The sequence below is a fragment of the Ovis canadensis genome, chromosome 20 (assembly GCF_042477335.2).
Source record: "Ovis canadensis isolate MfBH-ARS-UI-01 breed Bighorn chromosome 20, ARS-UI_OviCan_v2, whole genome shotgun sequence".
Classification (NCBI taxonomy): domain Eukaryota; kingdom Metazoa; phylum Chordata; class Mammalia; order Artiodactyla; family Bovidae; genus Ovis; species Ovis canadensis.
The window spans coordinates 24800223-24822594 of NC_091264.1; the positions used below are offsets into that span (position 1 = coordinate 24800223).

At 39.5% G+C, this 22372-nt stretch overlaps 1 protein-coding gene across 3 annotated transcripts in view; it reads right to left on the bottom strand.

Moving 5' to 3' along the window:
- Positions 1-22372, bottom strand: part of FKBP5 (FKBP prolyl isomerase 5) — a 119380-nt gene that overhangs the window by 21715 nt on the left and 75293 nt on the right. For all 3 annotated transcript variants that reach the window (XM_069564227.1, XM_069564226.1, XM_069564228.1), the window contains 2 exons: positions 21531-21673; positions 20468-20582 (listed from right to left, as the gene is read on the bottom strand). In XM_069564227.1, the coding sequence (XP_069420328.1) occupies positions 20468-20582; positions 21531-21673 (258 nt within the window). The remainder of the gene's footprint in view (positions 1-20467; positions 20583-21530; positions 21674-22372) is intronic.

The window sequence follows — 22372 nt, forward strand, 5'->3', positions numbered from 1 at the left end:
GAATTAAAGCTTTTAGCCCAATACGGGACATCTATTCATTTACATGTCAGGGCAGCTACTATGTGAGAACACTATTATGTGTGGCCTACACACAGATGAACTCAATGAACGCTAGCTATGATTATTTTCCACAATTAGTGGTAAATTATACCAGATTAAACAAAAATTGGAACTTGGTATGAGAAACCAGTTAATGGCTCCACAGAGAGCACTGTCAAAATGTGAATAAAATTCAAAGTAGGCAAAGGCAATATCTTACGCTTCTGTACCTCGCAGTGTGTCTAACTGTGGGTACAACACACAGTTCAGGGCCAGAAAGTAAATATTTACTTAATGATTAATCTGAAAACAGGGCATTAAGGAAAATGGTAGTAATTTTCACTCATTTATAGGAATTTTCCCTTTTGAATATATTAGAACTCCTATTTTTAATAAATATAAGAGCTATTTAAATTCTTCACTGATATGGAGCTTTTCTTTTTAATACTATTCGAAAATAAATGGCCCATTGGCTGAATTTTTTAAATAACAAAAAGTATTTTCTACTAAGATTTTACTCTACCTGAAGATTTGAAGATAACTTTTAGAGCTATATGGGCTCCCCTTGTAGCTTAGATGGTAAAGAATTCACCTGCAACATGGGAGACCTGGATTCGATCCCTGGGTTGGGAAGATCCCCTGGAGGAAGGCATGGCAACCTACTCTAGTATTCTTGCCTGGAGAATCCCCATGGACAGAGGAACCTGGCGGGCTACAGTCTATGAGATCACAAAGAGTCAGACACGACTGAGTGACTAAGCAGCCTTTAGAGCTATATAAAACCGAAATATCTGAAAGAATAAACACTATCCATTTTAGACCCAGGCACTGTGCTTAGTCGCTCAGTCCTGTCGGACTCTTTGTGACCAGGGAAGCTCTAGACCCAGGTACCATACAACATTATTTTGTGAAAATATCTAATAAAATGGTTGCAAGAACTGCTCTCTTACTGGACAAAATTTGCCAGGGCATTAAAGCATATGAAAAACAAACAAAACCAGAAAACCCCTTATAGCTCTATCAGATTTCTTTTTTTAAAGAACTTTTAATTGGGGGATAATTACAATATTGTGCTGGTTTCTGCCATATATCAACATGAATCAGCCACAGGTATACACATATCCCCTCCCTCTTGAAACGCCCCCCCAGCTCCCACCCCACCCCGCCCCTCTAGGCTGTCACAGAGCACTGGGTTGAGCCCCCTGTGTCACACAGATTCCCACTGGCTAGTTTACATATGGTAACATACAGGTTTCCATGCTTCCCTCTCCGTTCGTCCCACATTCTTAGCCCGCTGCAGCCGCAAGTCTGTTCTGTCTGCATCTCCACTGCTGCCCTGCAAATAGGTTCATCAGTACCATCTTTCTAAATTCCACACACACGTGTTAATATACAACGTGTCTTTCTCTTTCAGACTCACTCACTCTGTACAACAGGCTCTAGGTGGATGAACAATAGGCTCTAGGTTCATCCACCTCATTAGGACCGACTCAAATGTGTTTTTTTATGGCTGAGTAATATTCCATTGTAAGTATGTACCACAATTTCTGTATCCATTCATCTGTCGATGGATATCTAAGTTGCTTCCACGTCCTAGCTATTGTGAAAAGCTCTGCAGTGAACACTGGGGTCCACGTGGCTCTTTCAGTTACGGTTTTCTCAGGGTATATGCCCAGCAATGGGACTGTTGAGTCATATGGTGGTAGTTCTATTCCTAGCCTTTTAAAGAACTTCCATACTGTTCTCCATAGTGGCTATATTAGTTTATATTCCCACCAACATGCAAGAGGGTCCCCTTTTCTCTACATCCTCTCCAGCATTTATTGTCTGTAGATTTTTTTAATAATTGATATTCTGACTGGTGTGAGGTGATACTTTGTTGAAATTTTGATCGCATTTCTTTAATAATGATAGCTCTATCAGATTTCAACATGAGCAAACATTAAATCTTTATTTTCCATTTTTGGACCATTTTGGTTTTTGGGTGCTATTTATAAAGAACATATATATTATCTATAAGGAACACATACCTAGATTTTGTTGTCATCTTTGTGTTAACTTCATGAGAATTTCTGCCTTTAATAGGTGACTTTACCTCATTCATATTTTTTGTAATAGATGACTTTGATTGATTTTATTCCTACCGTCTATTTTTTATTTCCTATATAATGTTTTCTTGTTATTTTTCCTTTATTGCCTTTAATAGATCAGTCAAATTTTCCTTGTTCCTTTACTTCCTCACTTCATGCTGGTGGTTTGGAAGTTCTACATACTATTCTTACTGGCACCTAAGATTAAACTTTGAACAAATCATTTAACACACACACACACACACATATTTATCATAGTGAACTAATTTCAACCTCCTGCTGAGAAACCTGTATGCAGGTCAAGAAGCAACAGTTAGCACCAGACATGAACAATGGACTGGTCCCAAATTGGGAAGGCTGTATATTATCACCCTGCTTATTTAACTTATATGCAGAGTACATCATGTGAAATGCCAGGCTGGATGAAGCACAAGCTGGAATCAAGATTGCTGGGAGAAATATTAATAACCTCAGATATGCAGATGACACCACCCTTATGGCAGAAAGTGAAGAGGAACTAAAAAGCCTCTTGATGAAAGTGAAAGAGGAGAGTGGAAAAGATGGTTTAAAACTCAGCATTCAAAAAACTAACATTATGGCACCTGGTACCATCACTCCATGGCAAATAGATGGGGAAACAGTGGAAAACAGTGAGAGACTTTATTTTTGGGGGCTTCAAAATCACTGCAGATGGTGACTGCAGCCATGAAATTAAAAGAGGCTTTCTCCTTGGAAGAAAAGCTATGACCAACCCAGACAGCCTATTAAAAAGCAGAGACATTACACTGTTGACAAAGGCCCATCTAATCAAAGCTGTGGTTTTTCCAGTGGGCATGTGAGAGCTGGACTATAAAGAAATTGAGCACCGAAGAATTGATGCTTGTGAACTATGGTGTCAGAGAAGACTCTTGGAAGTCCCTGGACTGCAAGAAGATCAAGCCAGTCAATCCTAAAGGAATCAGTCCTGAATATTCATTGGAAGGACTGATGCTGAAGCTGCAACTCCAATACTCTGGCCACCTGATGCAAAGAACTGACTCATTTGAAAAGACCCTGATGCTGGGAAAGATAGAAGGAAGGAGGAGAAGGGGACAAAAGAGGATGAGATGGTTGGGTGGCATCACTGACTCGATGGACATTAGTTTGAGCAAGCTCCGGGAGTCGGTGATGGACAGGGGCGTGCTGCGGTCCGTGGGGTCACAAAGAGTTTGACATGACTGAAATGAACTGAACTAATCGGCAGAATCTGAATAAGAAAATCATTTTAGCCAATTTCCTTCCTCTCCCATCTGCATCTCATTTTGTTAAAATGACCCAGACTGTTAAACAATTACTATTTTTAACATTAGTTCTACCATTTCAGGGATCCCAACTTCAGCTGTCCTGATATGGAAATTACTTTTATGCTCACTGATGTTTCTTATGGCTGAGTCTTCACTTCCTGGCTTTATCTTTTGTGACGTTTTAGTATATCCTATTTTATTTTTTTTCCCCAAAAGGGCACAAGTCTGCATACTCCCAACAGTTAATTTTCTTCTTATAGTTAAGTGGGAATTTGGCTGGGGATAGAATTTTAGGTTCAAAATACTCATAGACAATGCTCAAAACACTGTCTTTTCGTATGTAGTTTCACAAGGTTATTCTGATTCTTAGTCCTTTGCACAGTTTCTCCCTGGAAGCATGCAAAATTTTCTTTTAAGTAATGGAATTAAGAAATTTCAGCAGATATAAACAGAATGGAATACTACTCAGCCATAAAAAGAATGAAATCTTGCCACTTAGGACAACATGGATGGACTTAAGAGCGTTATTTATGCTAAGTAAAATAAGTCAGAAAAAGACAAATACTGTCTCATTTCATGTACATGTGAAAAAGAAAAAACAAAGCAAATGAACAAGTGTAACCAAACAGAAGCAGAGTCACAGATACAGAAATCAATAGGGATGCCAGAGGGGAGAGGGGATATGTGAAATAGATGAGGGAGATAAAGAGGTACAAACTTTGTTAGAAAATAAATGTCAGGGATATAATGTACAGCATAGGGAATACAGCCAGTAATACGGCAATAACCCTGTATGACGACAGATGGTAACTACACTTACCATAGTGATCATTTTGTTAATGTATTGGATTGGCCAAAAAGTTCATTCAGTATCAGCTTGCTGAACAAACTTTTTGGCCAACCCAATCTGAAACCAATATTTTAAGTCTATTATACTTCAACTGTTCAACTTCAGCTTCTTCAGCATTACTGGTTGGGGCATAGACTTGGATTACTGTGATACTGAATGGTTTGCCTTGGAAACGAATAGAGATCATTCTGTTGTTTTTGAGATTGCATCCAAGTACTGCATTTTGGACTCCTTTGTTGACCATGATGGCTACTCCATTTCTTCTGAGGGATTCCTGCCCGCAGTAGTAGATATAATGGTCATCTGGGTTAAATTCACCCATTCCAGTCCATTTTAGTTCGCTGATTCCTAGAATGTCGACGTTCACTCTTGCCATCTCTTGTCTGGCCACTTCCAATTTGCCTTGATCCATGGACCTGACGTTCCAGGTTCCTATGCAATATTGCTCTTTACAGTATCGGACCTTGCTTCTATCACCAGTCACATCCACAGCTGGGTATTGTTTTTACTTTGGCTCCATCCCTTCATTCTTTCTGGAGTTTTCTCTCCACTGATCTCCAGTAGCATGTTGGGCACCTACTGACCTGGGGAGTTCCTCTTTCAGTAACCTATCATTTTGCCTTTTCATACTGTTCATGGGGTTCTCAAGGCAAGAATACTGAAGTGGTTTGCCATTCCCTTCTCCAGTGGACCACATTCTGTCAGTGTTCCAAAAAAGATGTCCTTTTCATTATAGGGGACTGGAATGCAAAAGTAGGAAGTCAAGAAACACCTGGAGTAACAGGCGAATTTGGCCTTGGAATGCGGAAGGAAGCAGGGCAAAGACTAATACAGTTTTGCCAAGAAAATGCACTGGTCACAGCAAACACCCTCTTCCAACAACACAAGAGAAGACTCTGCACATGGCCATCACCAGATGGTCAACACCAAAATCAGACTGATTATATTCTTTGCAGCCAAAGATGGAGAAGCTCTATACAGTCAGCAAAAACAAGACCGGGAGCTGACTGTGGCTCAGAACATGAACTCCTTATTACCAAACTCAGACTCAAATTGAAGAAAGTAGGGAAAAATGCTAGACCATTCATTCAGGTATGACCTAAATCAAATCCCTTATGATAATACAGTGGAAGTGAGAAATAGATTTAAGGGCCTAGATCTGATAGATAGAGTGCCTGATGAACTATGGAATGAGGTTCATGACATTGTACAGGAGACAAGGATCAAGACCATCCCCATGGAAAAGAAATGCAAAAAAGCAAAATGGCTGTCTAGTGAGGCCTTACAAATAACTGAAAAGAAGAGAAGCGAAAAGCAAAGGAGAAAAGAAAAGATGTAAGCATCTGAATGCAGAGTTCCAAAGAAGAGCAAGGAGAGATAAGAAAGCCTTCCTCAGCGATCAATGCAAAGAAATAGAGGAAAAGAACAGAATGGGAAAGACTAGAGATCTCTTCAAGAAAATTAGAGATACCAAGGGAACATTTCATGCAAAGATGGGCTTGATAAAGGACAGAAATGGTCTGGACCTAACAAAAGCAGAAGATATTAAGAAGAGGTGGCAAGAATACACAGAAGAACTGTACAAAAAAGATCTTCACAATCCAGATAATCACGATGGTGTGATCACTCATCTAGAGCCAGACATCCTGGAATGTGAAGTCAAGTAGGCCTAGGAAAGCATCACTACAAACAAAGGTGGTGGAGGTGATGGAATTCCAGTTGAGCAATTTCAAATCCTGAAAGATTCTGCTGTGAAAGTGCTGCACTCAATATGCCAGCAAATCTGGAAAACTCAGCAGTGGCCACAGGACTGGAAAAGGTCAGTTTTCATTCCAATCCCAAAGAAAGGCAATGCCAAAGAATGCTCAAACTACCGCACAATTGCACTCATCTCACATGCTAGTAAAGCAATGCTCAAAATTCTCCAAGCCGGGCTTCAGCAATATGTGAACCGTGAACTTCCAGATGTTCAAGCTGGTTTTAGAAAAGGCAGAGGAACCAGAGATCAAATTGCCAACATCCACTGGATCATCGAAAAAGCAAGAGAGTTCCAGAAAAACATCTATTTCTGCTTTATTGACTATGCCAAAGCCTTTGACTGTGTGGATCACAATAAACTGTGGAAAATTCTGAAAGAGATGGGAATACCAGACCACCTGGCCTGCCTCTTGAGAAACCTGTATGCAGGTCAGGAAGCAACAGTTAGAACTGGACATGGAACAGCAGACTGGTTCCAAATAGGAAAGGGAGTATGTCAAGGCTGTATATTGTCACCTTGCTTATTTAACTTACATGCAGAGTACATCATGAGAAACACTGGACTGGAAGAAACACAAGCTGGAATCAAGACTGCCAGGAGAAATATCAATAACCTCAGATATGCAGATGACACCACCCTTATGGCAGAAAGTGAAGAGGAGCTAAAAAGCCTCTTGATCAAAGTGAAAAGAGGAGAGTGAAAAAGTTGGCTTAAAGCTCAACATTCAGAAAACTAAGATCATGGCATCTGGTCCCATCACTTCATGGGAAATAGATGGGGAAACAGTAGAAACAGTGTCAGACTTTATTTGTGGGGGCTCCCAAATCACTACAGATGGTGACTGCAGCCATGAAATTAAAAGACGCTTACTCCTTGGAAGAAAAGTTATGAGCAACCTAGATAGCATATTCAAAAGCAGAGACATTACTTTGCCAACTAAGGTCCGTCTAGTCAAGGCTATGGTTTTCCCAGTAGTCATGGATGGATGTGAGAGTTGGACTGTGAAGAAGGCTGAGCGCCGAAGAACTGATGCTTTTGAACTGTGGTGTTGGAGAAGACTCTTGAGAGTCCCTTGGACTGCAAGGGGATCCAACCAGTCCATTCTGAAGGAGATCAGCCCTGGGATTTCTTTGGAAGGAACGATGCTAAAGCTGAAACTCCAGTACTTTGGCCACCTCATGCAAAGAGTTGACTCATTGGAAAAGACTCTGATATGCTGGGAGGGACTGGGGGCAGGAGGAGAAGGGGATGACAGAGGATGAGATGGCTAGATGGCATCACAGACTCAATGGACATGAGTCTGAGTGAACTCTGGGAGTTGGTGATGGACAGGGAGGCCTGGCATGCTACAATTCATGGGGTCGCAAAGAGTTGGACACAACTGAGTGACTGAACTGAACTGATACTTCAACTGAAAGAAAAGAAAAGAAAAAAGAAAGAGGAAAGGAGGAATTTCATCAGGATGTATCTAGGTGCAAAAGCACTTCTTACTCCTATGCCACTATCAACTGGCCCTTTCAATCTTAAGATTCTTCTCTCTTCCTGTAGGAAGATACATATTACCTAACCTTGATTAATTTTTCATCTCTTTGGGTTTTTTTCTCTGTGTTTTGAGATATTCTTTACCATCTTTTGTATCACTAATTCAGGATTCTGAGACTGTCCATTTTGCTTTTCAATCCTTCCTTGGTATTCCAGTTTTGATAATCACAATCTTAATTTACAGATACTTTCTTATTTTCTTCATTTTCAGAGAAGTTGATCTTGAGTCATGAATTTAATATCCTGTTAAATATCTCTGAAGATAGTATTTTGAAAGTTCTCTATTTCTTAGTATTTTGCACTAGTATTTTGAATACTTAGTGTTTTGAAAGTTCTATTTCTTAAGTCTATCTGAGTGTTTCTGTTTCAGAATCTGTTGAGGATTCTGTTATTATTTGGCCATATTATAAAGGAACGATTTAGAAAGATCAAGTTAGTTTAGTTAGCTGGCACAGGTTTTCTAAGCCCTTGGATTAGGTAAGCCTTTTCCCAAGAGCAGTGGGCTGATCATGGGGATCTCTGGTTGAAGAGTCCACAGATATTTGTTGAGCATTTACTATGTGCTGAGATGATGTGCACAGGAAGGCTGGGGACACCTTTTTTCACTGGTGACATCTTTTTTCACTGGTGACGTAGGAGAAAGTTTTACTTCAGGAACAAGACACTTCAGCTTATTTACTGTTGGGCAGAATTGCTCTTTCACTTTTTCCCCCTTCAAATCTGTTTTCAAAGTTCAAAGGTACTTTATGTTCTTATTCTGCAGTCCAAGTCCCAACACATGGTGTCTTCCGAGGCAGATCCCTATTTTATTTTAGAAATCTAGCCTTACTGACTTTAGTCTGGGAGCAAAAGTCACAGCCAAGCCCTAGAATAGTAATTCTGAATCCTTGGCTGCAAAGTAGAATCACCTGGGGAGTTTGTTTATTTTATTTTTTTTAATCCTTATGCTTGGAGTTCCATCCTTTGAGATCTAATATTCTTATTTAACTGGTCTGGACTGAGACCTGGGCATCAGGATTTTAAAAGCTCCTCAGGTAATTCTAAATTCAGCCAAAGTTGAGAACTTGCTACATAACAGGCTTGCTAGCCCAGCTGTTCCATATTGTTTTATAACAACCCTGACGATTGCCCCATAGCCTGCTTTGGCTCCCTCGCACCAGCTAACCAAGCTTGGAGTTCTGCCCAAGCTTGTGGGAAAGAACAGTATGTGCCTCTGCAGAGGTCTTTACACCTGTTGCGGGCTGGGTTTCCTGAGTCTAGTTTCCATCAGTCCCATTTTATCTACTTTACATATTCCAGAAATTCTTCATAATTTTTGACATACTTCTTGAAGTTTTCCTGTTTTCTACCACTAACGTGGATTGCTTCCTCTTTTTTGAAATCATTCTCCACCCGTCCCCTTCCCTTCCCCAACTCTCATTTCAGTGGGATTTGTGGAGGGAAAGAGGGTGAGAGGGAAGGGTACTCCCAACAACCCAACTCCCTGTAGATCACTCTTGAAATTTTCACATTTGAAAATACTGCCGACTATCTATACTCTTTGCATTCAGATGTGGTTGAAGTACTGTGAGGTAAGAGAGTTTAACTCAGAGAGCATTTTGATGTACCTACTCCAAGCACAAAGTTAATAAATCAGAAGAGGTGAGAGATGGGAGGTGGGGAAAGAGGAGCTGGTAGCTCTTCAGAGCTTTATGTCAGTCAATTGGTTTTTCTAAGACAAAGCTTAAAAGTAACAATGTAGCCACTACTGGCAATGAAACTAAAGTATGATGACTAAAGTATCAGTCATCATGATAATGTCAATTAGAGGAACTTAGAACACAGTGACTTTTCTTTAATGGAAAAAGGACAACACTGCATAAAAATTACAAGACGGCCATCTCAATTGACATAAACACGCACACTGGAGCAGGATCTACTGATTTGCAACCATCAGGACCCTGACAGAGGGGGTAAAATATCACAGTTTCTCTGAGAAAGATTACACTCTGTCAAATTAATGTACAATTCTCACTTCCACAAAGAAACCACTAAAAGGAAGCAAAAGATTACAATTCAATAAAAGCCTTTTGATTCCATCCACAACTTTGTTCTTCAAAAAAACCAACCAACAAAAATCCTGGAGAAATATGAATTAGGTAAGATTACTAAGAAGGTATATAATTATTTTAAAGACTGTTACCAAAGACAAACTGATTATGGGTTCCAGATCAACCCTGGTAGAGGAAAAGGATTTGCTGATAGATTGGCTGGAAAGTAGAAGGGAAAGAGAAGTCTAAGGTTTATTTCCTTAAATCTATTTAAAGGAAGCAAAACATATGATATAAACATAATATAGAAGATAAAGAAATTAAGTGTCTGCCACCTTCTAGGCACCCTTCTTCACTTAACTGTCACAACAGTCTGTGGGGGTAAAAAATCATTATTCTCATTTCACAGATGAGAAAGATGATTAAGTAACTCAAGGTGATTAAGTAACTTGTCTAAAGTCATAAAAATACCAAGTAGTGATTCTGAGATTCAAAATTCATGCCTATCACTTCTGAAGTCTGCGGGCCCCCTCCCCTGACTATTCATCGTACCTTTATACAGAAATGACAGAAACTCAGTCCCTCTTGTATATCTATAATGATATATTATAATGGATGATCATTGTCTGTAGCTTTTCTTTCACAACTGGCCTTCGTTCTAGGATTTCTACTCGGTTTTGAACAGTCTATAGTGATGCTACAAAGAAGGCACATCAGTCAAGACAAGACTGAGAAGACTTTAAAAGGAACAAGGTGATCTTGGTTTCTGACAGGGACCACTTCGGAGTCAACCTTCTGTCCTCCTCCCACACAGAGTTTCAAAGAGCTTCATATAGGCTTCACAAAGGGAGAGCAGAACACCTTAACCTTGATACTGACAATACAGCAAATTTTTTATAAAATTGACTTGTTCCAGAAAACCTCAAAGGGCTTCTGGGAGAAAAAAGAATAAACCATTTACTCTAAAATTTCCCAGGAAAATATAAGCTAACAAGAGAGACAAAAAAATTAGTCACTGCCTTTTCTTAATATATTTAGAGACAGAAAAGAATAAAATTATATAAAGGATTATTCTAATATATCAAAAATTCTACTCACAGAATATATTAGATGGAATATTACAGAATAGATAGAATTCTATATGGAATATTATATATCAATATAGCATGTTGATAGAATATTAGATATCAATATGTAGATATATATACTATAGACAATAGATAATATAGAGAATATATATCTAACATAGATATCTACTATTCTATCCATATATTATATAATATATAATATATATCAATATACAATATTAATATAGAATATTGATAGATTATTCATGCAAAAAGGGATTATAAGAAAAAATTAATATATCTGTTCATTTCTGCAAAAAATATAAGAATAAACCAAGAATGAATGAGACTGGCTACCTATAAGAGGCAGAAATTTAGCAACAGAGTGGAAATAATGAGGTAATGGGGACAGGTTAGTAGGACGAGGGGGATAACACTTTTGTGTCTTTTTATATCATCCAGAATCATGGTAATGTTTCATATACCCCAAAAACAAATAATTATAACCAACCAGAGTGTGAGGGGAACTCCAATGGAAGGCAAACATAACAGATGAACTTAACTGTATTACAAGTGAGTAACATCACCACAACGAAGGGAATGAGAATGGAAGGACTAACCTAAGTTGGAGAATAGTATTTTCAGTGTGTGCTACAGGCTCAGGACAAAAGGAACTACTTTCAAGGTACTTCCTACTTAGGAAATCTGGTTTTCACAGGGGTGCGTGTGCGTGTGTGTGTGCATTCAGTCACTCAGTCACGTCCGACTCTCTGTGGCCCAATGGACTATAGCCCTCCAGACTCTCTGTCCATTGGATTTCCCAGGCAAGAATATTGGAGGGGTGTGGGTTAGCAATTCTGAAACTGCTTTCTGTGCATACTATGATTAAGCAAATAAATAAATATACTGTGGATAATGAGAGCCAGGTTTCTCACTGTAGGAGAAAGCAGTTTCAAAGCAGCAGAGGGAAGGCTAAAACAAATCTGTGATGGGGTGAAACTGAAAGTGTCAGTATGTACCCATAGTTTTTAACATATTATTGACCAGGGGATTTCCACAGAAACTAACACCTGTGGCCAGCAATTTATAAATAAATCTTCAAAAGTCTCTGGTCAATAAAATTCAGGTAACAGAAAATGTATTAATATGTTTCTAGTCAGTAATGAGTTAATACATATTTGCATACTAATACAGAAGTATACATAGATACGCACAGAGGCACATCAAAGCACATGTATTTCCTGGACCTGTTAAGAGCTTCTAGAAGCAATACCATTCCACAGCATGAGTATACCTAGCACCCAGATCTTCATTTCTAAATACCATTCTCCAGGAAAAGGAATCAGACAGAGCTCCTTGGAGAAATGGCTGATTCTACACCTGGGGCAGGAAAATTAACCAAAGAAACCCTGAGCATCTACTGATGTCAAAAGTAAGCATGTGCTCAAGAAACAGTGTTGAAAGGACAAAGGAGCCAAGCTGAAGGAATTCTGAATTGCCAAATATAGGGCAATCTGAGCAACAAGAGTATTAATGAACAATAACCTACAGAATAAAACAATATCCATGGGTCAATACAGGTGTAAATAAATAACTGAATAAACAAACAGGGGAGAAGAGGCAGCTCTTCCTCACAGCAGAATTCTAATTAAGTGTAGAAGAAACAGTGGAAATAGAAAAGTCACCATTAGGCAAATACCACAGTAATAACTGTTGCATACAAAAATCGTTCATTCAAGGGTGCTAAAATTAGTGTGTGAAGGTGTGATGTAAAAGAGGTTATTCCCATAGTTTCCTAACATTTCCCTCCCAATGAGATACTTCGTAATTATGGACAGAAAAACAGTAACTTTATAGTGGAAAAACATGGCAAACAGACCCCACCATAACCAAGTGATCCAAGTTAATATCACCATCAGTGAGACACCAATGTCATGCACCTCCTGCTAACTGAGAAGGGCACAGCATAACTTAAGTGGTATTTTTCCAAATATACGTAGCCTCAATCTGATCAGGGGAAAACATCAGACAAACCCAAATTGAGGGATATTCTACAATAATTGGCCACTTATCTTCAAAAGTGTTAAAGTCATGAAAAACAGAAAGATGATAAACTGTCACAGATTGAAGGAGACAACTAAATTACAATGTTGGATACTGAATTTGATGGTACACTAGAAAAAGGACATCAACATGGCAACTGGTGACATTAAAGTTAAGATTTGCAGAATGGTTAATAGCACTGAATCCATGTTAACTTCCTGATTCTGATAATGTATTGTGGTTAGGTAACATGGCAACACTAGGGGAAGCTATGTGAAGCATATAAGGAAAATCTCTGTACTAGTTTTGCAACTTTTCTGTAAGTTAAAAATTATTTCAGTGAAACATTAAAAAAAAATGACTCCTGTTGAAAATATTACCAAAAGGAAGATTTGATTTAATTTACAGTGGTAGCTTTGTGGTATTGCCTATAACTGGGAAAAGTGTTTTCTTTTAATTTCGTTAACAAAAACCTCCAGTTTTAAAATATAAATTGCTGAGTTAGGGAAGTCACTGTAGCATAGGTGAAAAATCCTTTACTTTGTATGTTTGAAAATTTTCATAATAAAAATTTTAAAAAATGTTATAGACAAGATTTCTACTACTACTACTACTACTACTAAGTCGCTTCAGTCGTGTCCGACTCTGTGCGACCCCATAGACGGCAGCCCACCAGGCTCCCCCGTCCCTGGAATTCTCCAGGCAAGAACACTGAAGTGGGTTGCCATTTCTAAGTGCTTATTAATATACTGAAGAGAATTTCCTACTATTTCTGTAACTTTCATAAACATTTAGAATTTGGTCATAGAAGTTTTAGGGCTAGCAGGACCTTAGAAATCAAGACAGCTTCTCCTGTGTCACTGTACATAAAAGAAGCGAAAGCCAGAGAGGCAACATCCAGCTAGAGTTGGCCACAGTCTGAATCCTCTCTTAGCTCCTATTCTAGGTGTTTCTCAAACGTTATACACCTGAGCTCTTCTTCATCTATTCTAAACTTATCAAGAATGATAACTATCTAAACACTTTAACTACAATAGAACAGCAATACTATTTATAACTGTTTCCAATTTAACCAAAAGCGAGATTTGAACTAATTTACTGGACCTGTGGAAACAAAAAATGGGTTCAAAGAAAAAGGTAAAATAATGTTGTGGTTCAATATGCAACATTAAAGAAAAAAGAATCAACTATTCTAGTATACATTTTAAAAAACGAACTCTCATTCCTGTTGCCATCCTTGTTTAGTGACTTGATTTTTTTAATGTGTGTATTTCTTTTTTGGGGCACACAATCCATTTAGTCTAGTCTTTCAATAGTTTATAATTTCCATATAAGGGACTTCCTACATATTTTTTGTTAGATATATTCCTAGATGTTCTAGTTCATTATGCTATTTCAAATAAAACCTTTATTTTTCAAACTTTAAACCTTTTATTTGGTATTGGGGTTAACAGAAAAGAAGATATTAAGAAGAGGTGGCAAGAATACACAGAAGAACTGTACAAAAAAGATCTTCATGACGCAGATAATCACGATGGTATGATCACTCACCTAGAGCCAGACATCCTGGAATGTGAAGTCAAGTGGGCCTTAGAAAGCATCACTACGAACAAAGCTAGTGGAGGTGATGGAATTCCAATGGAGCTCTTTCAAATCCTGAAAGATGATGCTGTGAAAGTGCTGCACTCAATGTGCCAGCAAATTTGGAAAACTCAGCAGTGGCCACAGGACTGGAAAAGGTCAGTTTTCACTCCAATCCCAAAGAAAGGCAATGCCAAAGAATGCTCAAACTACCTCACAATTACACTCATCTCACACACTAGTAAAGTAATGCTCAAAATTCTCCAAGCCAGGCATCAGCAATACGTAAATCGTGAACTTCCAGATGTTCAAGCTGGTTTTAGAAAAGGCAGAGGAACGAGAAATCAAATTGCCAACATCCGCTGGATCATGGAAAAAGCAAGAGAGTTCCAGAAAAACATCTATTTCTGCTTTATTGACTATGCCAAAGCCTTTGACTGTGTGGATCACAATAAACTGTGGAAAATTCTGAAAGAGATGGGAATACCAGACCACCTGGCCTGCCTCTTGAGAAACCTGTATGCAGGTCAGGAAGCAACAGTTAGAACTGGACATGGAACAACACACTAGTTCCAAATAGGAAAAGGAGTACGTCAAGGCTGTATATTGTCACTCTGCTTATTTAACTTATTCACAGAGTACATCATGAGAAACACTGGACTGGAAGAGGCACAAGCTGGAATCAAGATTGCCGGGAGAAATATCAATATCCTCAGATATGCAGATGACACCACCCTTATGGCAGAAAGTGAAGAGGAGCTAAAAAGCCTCTTGATGAAAGTGAAAAGAGAAGAGTGAAAAAGTTGGTTTAAAGCTCAACATTCAGAAAATGAAGATCATGGCATCCAGTCCCATCACTTCACGGGAAATGATGGGGAAACAATGGAAACAGTGTCAGACTTTATTTGTGGGGGCTCCCAAATCACTGCAGATGGTGACTGCAGCCATGAAATTAAAAGACGCTTAATCCTTAGAAGAAAAGTTATGAGCAACTTAGATAGCACATTCAAAAGCAGAGACATTACTTTGCCAACAAATGTCCGTCTAGTCAAGGCTATAGTTTTTCCAGTAGTCATGTATGGATGTGAGAGTTGGTCTGTGAAGAAGGCTGAGCACCAAAGAATTGATGCTTTTGAACTGTGGTGTTGGAGAAGACTCTTGAGAGTCCCTTGGACTGCAAGGAGATCCAACCAGTCCATTCTAAAGGAGATCAGTCCTGGGTGTTTTTGGAAGGAATGATGCTAAAACTGAAACTCCAGTACTTTGGCCACCTCATGTGAAGAGATGACTCATTGGAAAAGACTCTGATGCTGGGAGGGATTGAGGGCAGGAGGAGAAGGGGACAACAGAGGATGAGATGGCTGGATGGCATCACTGGCTCGATGGACGTGAGTCTGAGTGAACTCCGGGAGTTGGTGATGGACAGGGAGGCCTGGCATGCTGCGGTTCATGGGGTCGCAAAGAGTCGGACACGACTGAGCAACTGAACTGAACTGATAGCCAATTAACAATGTTGCGGCAGTTTCAGGTGAACAGCAAAGGGACTCGGCCCACACATATACATGTAACCTTTCTCCCCCAAACCCCACTCCCATCTTGGCTGGCACATGACACTGAATAGAGCTCTATGTGCTACACAATAGGTCCTTGTTGTTTATCCGTTTTGAATATAGTAGCGTGTACACGACCTTCCCAAAGTCCCTAACTATCCCTTCCTCCCGGAACCATAAGTTGGTTTTCTGTTTCTGTTTTGTAAGTCAGCTGTAGCGTTTCTTTTTAGATCCCACATATAAGGGGTGCCACACTTCACTCAGTAGGACACTCTCCGGGTCTGCCCACATTGCTGCACATGGCACTGTTTCATTCTTTGATGGCTGGGTAATAGTCCATGCTATATATGCACCACAGCTTCTGTATCCATTCCTCTGTCAAAGCACATTTAGGCTGTTTCCATGTCCTGGCTATTGCAAACATTGCTGCAATCAATACTGGGGTACATGGATCCTTTCAGATCATGTTTTCCTCTGGATATATGCCCAGGAGTGGGACTGCAGGGTCATATGGTAGCTCTGTTTTTAGTTTTCTAAGGACCTCCATACTGTTCTCTATAGTGGTTATACCAATTTACATTCCCAGTAATGGTATAGGAAGGTTCCCTTCTCTCCACTCTCTCTCCAGCATTTGCTGTTTGTGAATTTTTGATGATAGCCATTTTGACCAGTGTAAGGTGCTATCTCATTGAAGCTTTGATTTGTACTGCTCTGATAACTAGCAACGTTGGACATCTTTTCATGTGCCTGTTGGCCATCTGTATCTCCTCGTTGGAGAAATGTCTACTTAGGTTTTCTGCCCATTTTTTGAGAGGGCTGTGTGTTTTAATGCTGTTAAGCATCAAAGTGCTTATAAATTTTGGAGACTAATCTCTTACTGATTAAAAAAATTTTTTTTCTTCTTTTTAATCACACGGCTTGCAGGATCTTTAGTTCCCTGACCAGGGATTGAACCTCAGGCCATGGCAGTGAAAGTGCTAAATCCTAACCACTGGACCGCCAGAGAATTCCCTTGATTTTTTTTTTTAAATTTTAATGGATGTATTTCTTTATGCTTTCTCACAACTGTCTATTTTTAAGTACTTCAGCTCAGTAAATGGCATCTAACAAACATTTATCCGTGCAGAAAGCATTTGCTGAACACCAAATGTGTAAGGCTCTGTAAGTGATGCTGGAAACAAAAAGATGAAGAAAGGTTCTTGTCGTCCAGCACGCGCTGTGCAATGAAGAGAGGAGCAGATGCCGACTGCAGGGCATTTGTGTACATAGTGTGTACACAAGTGGTGTACACAGTGGCACACAATATGTGCACGCCTCCCTCTGGGGGGGGGGGGAAGGGTGCTCCGCTACCCTGTCCTCATCCTATTCTGACACCCTGTTTAGCAAACGGAGCGGCCCTCATGGTCAACAAGAGTCCGAAATGCAGTACTTGGATGCAATCTCAAAAACGACAGAATGATCTCTGTTCATTTCCAAGGCAAACCATTCAATATCACAGTAATCCAAGTCTATGCCCCAACCAGTAACACTGAAGAAGCTGAAGTTGAACAGTTCTATGAAGAACTACAAGACCTTTTAGAACTAACACCCAAAAAAGATGTCCTTTTCATTATAGGGGACTGGAATGCAAAAGTAGGAAGTCAAGAAACACCTGGAGTAACAGGCAAATTTGGCCTTGGAATGCGGAAGGAAGCAGGGCAAAGACTAATACAGTTTTGCCAAGAAAATGCACTGGTCACAGCAAACACCCTCTTCCAACAACACAAGAGAAGACTCTGCACATGACCATCACCAGATGGTCAACACCAAAATCAGACTGATTATATTCTTTGCAGCCAAAGATGGAGAAGCTCTATATAGTCAGCAAAAACAAGACTGGGAGCTGACGGTGGCTCAGATCATGAGCTCCTTATTGCCAAACTCAGACTTAAATTGAAGAAAGTGGGGAAAACCACTAGACCATTCAGGTATGACCTAAATCAAATCCCTTACGATTATACAGTGGAAGTGAGAAATAGATTTAAGGGCCTAGATCTGATAGATAGAGTGCCTGATGAACTATGGAGTGAGGTTTGTGACACTGTACAGGAGACAGGGATCAAGACCAGCCTCATGGAAAAGAAATGCAAAAAAGCAAAATGGCTGTCTGGGGAGGCCTTACAAATAGCTGTGAAAAGAAGAGAAGCATAAAGCAAAGGAGAAAAGGAAAGATATAAGCATCTGAATGTAGAGTTCCAAAGAATAGCAAGAAGAGATAAGAAAGCCTTCCTCAGTGATCAATGCAAAGAAACAGAGGGAAACAACAGAATGGGGAAGACTAGAGATCTCGTCAAGAAAATTAGAGACACCAAGGGAACATTTCATGCAAAGATGGGCTTGATAAAGGACAGAAATGGTATGGACCTAACATAAGCAGGTGGCAAGAATACACAGAAGAACTGTACAAAAAAGATCTTCATGACCAAGATAATCACGATGGTATGATCACTCACCTAGAGCCAGACATCCTGGAATGTGAAGTCAAGTGGGCCTTAGAAAGCATCACTACGAACAAAGCTAGTGGAGGTGATGGAATTCCAGTGGAGCCCTTTCAAATCCTGAATGATGCTGTGAAATGCTGCACTCAATATGCCAGCAAATTTGGAAAACTCAGCAGTGGCCACAGGACTGGAAAAGGTCAGTTTTCACTCCAATCCCAAAGAAAGGCAATGCCAAAGAATGCTCAAACTACCTCACAATTACACTCATCTCACACACTAGTAAAGTAATGCTCAAAATTCTCCAAGCCAGGCATCAGCAATACGTAAATCGTGAACTTCCAGATGTTCAAGCTGGTTTTAGAAAAGGCAGAGGAACGAGAAATCAAATTGCCAACATCCGCTGGATCATGGAAAAAGCAAGAGAGTTTCAGAAAAACATCTATTTCTGCTTTATTGACTATGCCAAAGCCTTTGACTGTGTGGATCACAATAAACTGTGGAAAATTCTGAAAGAGATGGGAATACCAGACCACCTGGCCTGCCTCTTGAGAAACCTGTATGCAGGTCAGGAAGCAACAGTTAGAACTGGACATGGAACAACACACTAGTTCCAAATAGGAAAAGGAGTACATCAAGGCTGTATATTGTCACTCTGCTTATTTAACTTCTATGCAGAGTACATTATGAGACACACTAGGCTGGAAGAGGCACAAGCTGGAATCAAGATTACCGGGAGAAATATCAATGACCTCAGAAATATCAATGACACCACCCTTATGGCAGAAAGTGAAGAGGAACTCAAAAGCCTCTTGATGAAAGTGAAAGAGGAGAGTGAAAAAGTTGGTTTAAAGCTCAACATTCAGAAAATGAAGATCATGGCATCTGGTCCCATCACTTCATGGGAAATAGATGGAGAAACAGTGGATACCGTGTCAGAATTTTTTTTTTTTTTGGGCTCCAAAATCACTGCAGATGGTGACTGCAGCCATGAAATTAAAAGACGCTTACTCCTTAGAAGAAAAGTTATGAGCAACTTAGATAGCATATTCAAAAGCAGAGACATTACTTTGCCAACAAAGGTCTGTCTAGTCAAGGCTATGGTTTTTCCAGTAGTCATGTATGAATGTGAGATTTGGACTGTGAAGAAGGCTGAGCCCCGAAGAATTGATGCTTTTGAACTGTGGTGTTGGAGAAGACTCTTGAGAGTCCCTTGGACTGCAAGGAAATCCAACCAGTCCATTCTAAAGGAGATCAGCCCTGGGTGCTTCTTGGAAGGAATGATGCTAAAGCTGAAACTCCAGTACTTTGGCCACCTCATGCAAAGAGTTGACTCACTGGAAAAGACTCTGATGCTGGGAGGGATTGGGGGCAGGAGGAGAAGGGGACGACAGAGGATGAGATGGCTGGATGGCATCACTGGCTCAATGGACGTGAGTTTGAGTGAACTCCGGGAGTTGGTGATAGACAAGGAGGCCTGGCATGCTACGGTTCACGGGGTCGCAAAGAGTTAGATAGGACTGAACAACTGAACTGAACTGAACTGATTTAGCAAACGAAAAGAAAGTAAATAAAATAGCTTCAGGTCATTCTATAAATGACGAAGCAGAACTTGAACTCAGGTCTCCTGACACAGAACAGAATAAATTATTCCCCAGTTTTGATCTGTCTAAAATGATGAACCATTTTTTATCCTGACAACAGCCTGCGAGATGAGTTTGAGAGCCCTGAAGGGCATTACCATCTACTGCTCTATTTAGTAAATGTAACCTTGAGTAATTTATTTAACTTCTCTGAACTCACTTTTCTCACCTAGGGATAATTAATCACACCTCACAAGGTTACTGTGAGAAATAAATGAATAAATATATAAGGTAACTAATATGGCTATTGGCATACCAAGGAGTCCACAGACTAAGAACTCCTTATTGGATCGGCTTACCTTTTATTCACTTTTTTAAAGAGTTTGAAGAAGCTGGTACAGTTTTTGGCACATACAGGTTGAGTGGATATTTACTAAATGAAGTCATTATTAAAGAAATGTTGAATTTAAAACTATTCTAGATAAATATTCAGTACATTTACTCTTTTAAAGATTTTAAAAAGGAAAGCTCCATTTTGTCCATATAACTGGGACCTCTCACAGCAGTACTTACTCTCTACTGTCGCTCCCTCATTTGGGTTTGAATACCCTTCTCCTTTCCGTTTGATTCTTCGAATAATACCTCCATCTTCAAATAAATCCTCTCCTTTGAAATCAAGGAGCTCAATCTAGAAAGGAAAAAGGGATATGGCTGAGAATGGCCCAAACAATGTCAATTTAACATACTTAAATGCTAGGGCAACTATTCTCCTTTCATTTTACAAAACAAAACTCTGTTTTATATTTATCTATGCTTCTCAGTTATTGGAAAAGTAGGGAAAAAAGAACACTGCACTTTTCAATACCTGGAAAGAACCTTCACTTAATGATAATGTCTAGGACCACATCCTGTGGGGCTACACTGCAAAGACAGACAGGAAATACTAGGAAAACTGCCTTGTGGGCAAAACGCCAGAGTGACACAGTTCTGGCCCAAAACTACTTTGTTTAACTCTAGAGGCCACCACTTTTTCACCCCAAATTCATGGGAATTCCCTTCTTAAAATGTAAGACTAAACCCTATGAATCAGGCCTACAACCAACTAAAGGCGTATTTTACCTGTTTACAATGTTTCAGGCATTTTCCCTCTTAATTTTTTAATTAAGTGTGGCCAAATATGTGTGACTCAACACAGGATGAGTAACATTTTATCACCACCTACTGCTTCTAATGAGGAAGTGAGATCTAGGACAGTTATAAACCTCTGTCATAAAAATAGCTTTACAACTTGGTTTAGGTGTATTTCAACATTTATCTCCCACATTTCCCATCCTGTCCTCTGGTCGAGTCTGAATATGTCACAACTCAGACCACTGATCAGAACCTTTATTTCTAAGCCTGGTTTCTTTTGTTTATTTGGATATGACCGTTTTGTGCCAGAGACACGTTTCTAAGAAAGCACTGGCACACACCCCTTGGGTTTGTGGGAAACAATTCAAGAAGCCAAGCTCCAAAATAAATAAGTTGGATCCGATTCTCAATAGCAAGCTTAGCTCCTCGTTGCACTGCCTGTCGCTGTGGAGCCAGCACTGTAGTAGAGCAGATGCTAACAAGGCAACATCACACACATACTTGCCTCAAAAAAGAGAGTTGCATTCGAGGGAATTTTGGGGAGACTGCCAGCTGAGCCATATGCATATTCTGGTTTGCACAGTAAATGACAGATCTCCCCTTTCTTCATGGTAGCCACCCCAATGTCCCATGCCTTGATAACTTGGCCTAGGAGAAAGGAAAAAGTGGTTGAAAGCTATAGGCTGTATTTTAAGACTTTCACAAAACAAAAATTCAAACACATTTCCCATTCCTTAAACGATATACTACTCAGCTAGGAAACAGGGGCTACAAAAAAACTCAGTAAAAGTTACACACTAAGAAACAAATTGTGATTTTTTTTTTTCCTGAGAGCTAACAGAGAAGATTCTCTGCTGAGAAGCATGAAAGTGGTATCAGATTCTAAACTGCTCAAAGACTAAGTCTTTGAAAAGTGGCAGTAACATGATCTCTGAAATGTGGCGGGGCTGCAGTTGTTGGTTAATTTATAATTTTAACCATAAGAATAAGTGCGTGTTTTCTAGGCAGAGATGGAACAAAAATAGTATAGAAAATGGAATTTGTCCTAAGAAAGCATATAATTTAGTTGGGTAGACAAAAACAACAAACAAGAAGCAGTCGGAAAAGTATAAATTGCATAAAACGGCGCATGAAACAGATTTCTCCTCAAAGTTTAGAGTAAAAAAAAGAAGTGGTTTTTGTTTTTCTAAAAAACCAGAATGATGTGTGTCTTCTTCTGCCAAATCACAAGAACTACAGAACTCAGAAATTTTTTTTGCTTACTTCCAGGAAACTAAAAGTTTACTGTAAAACTGTATTTTTTTTTTTTTTTTTGGATATGGACCATTTCTAAAGTCTTTATTGAAT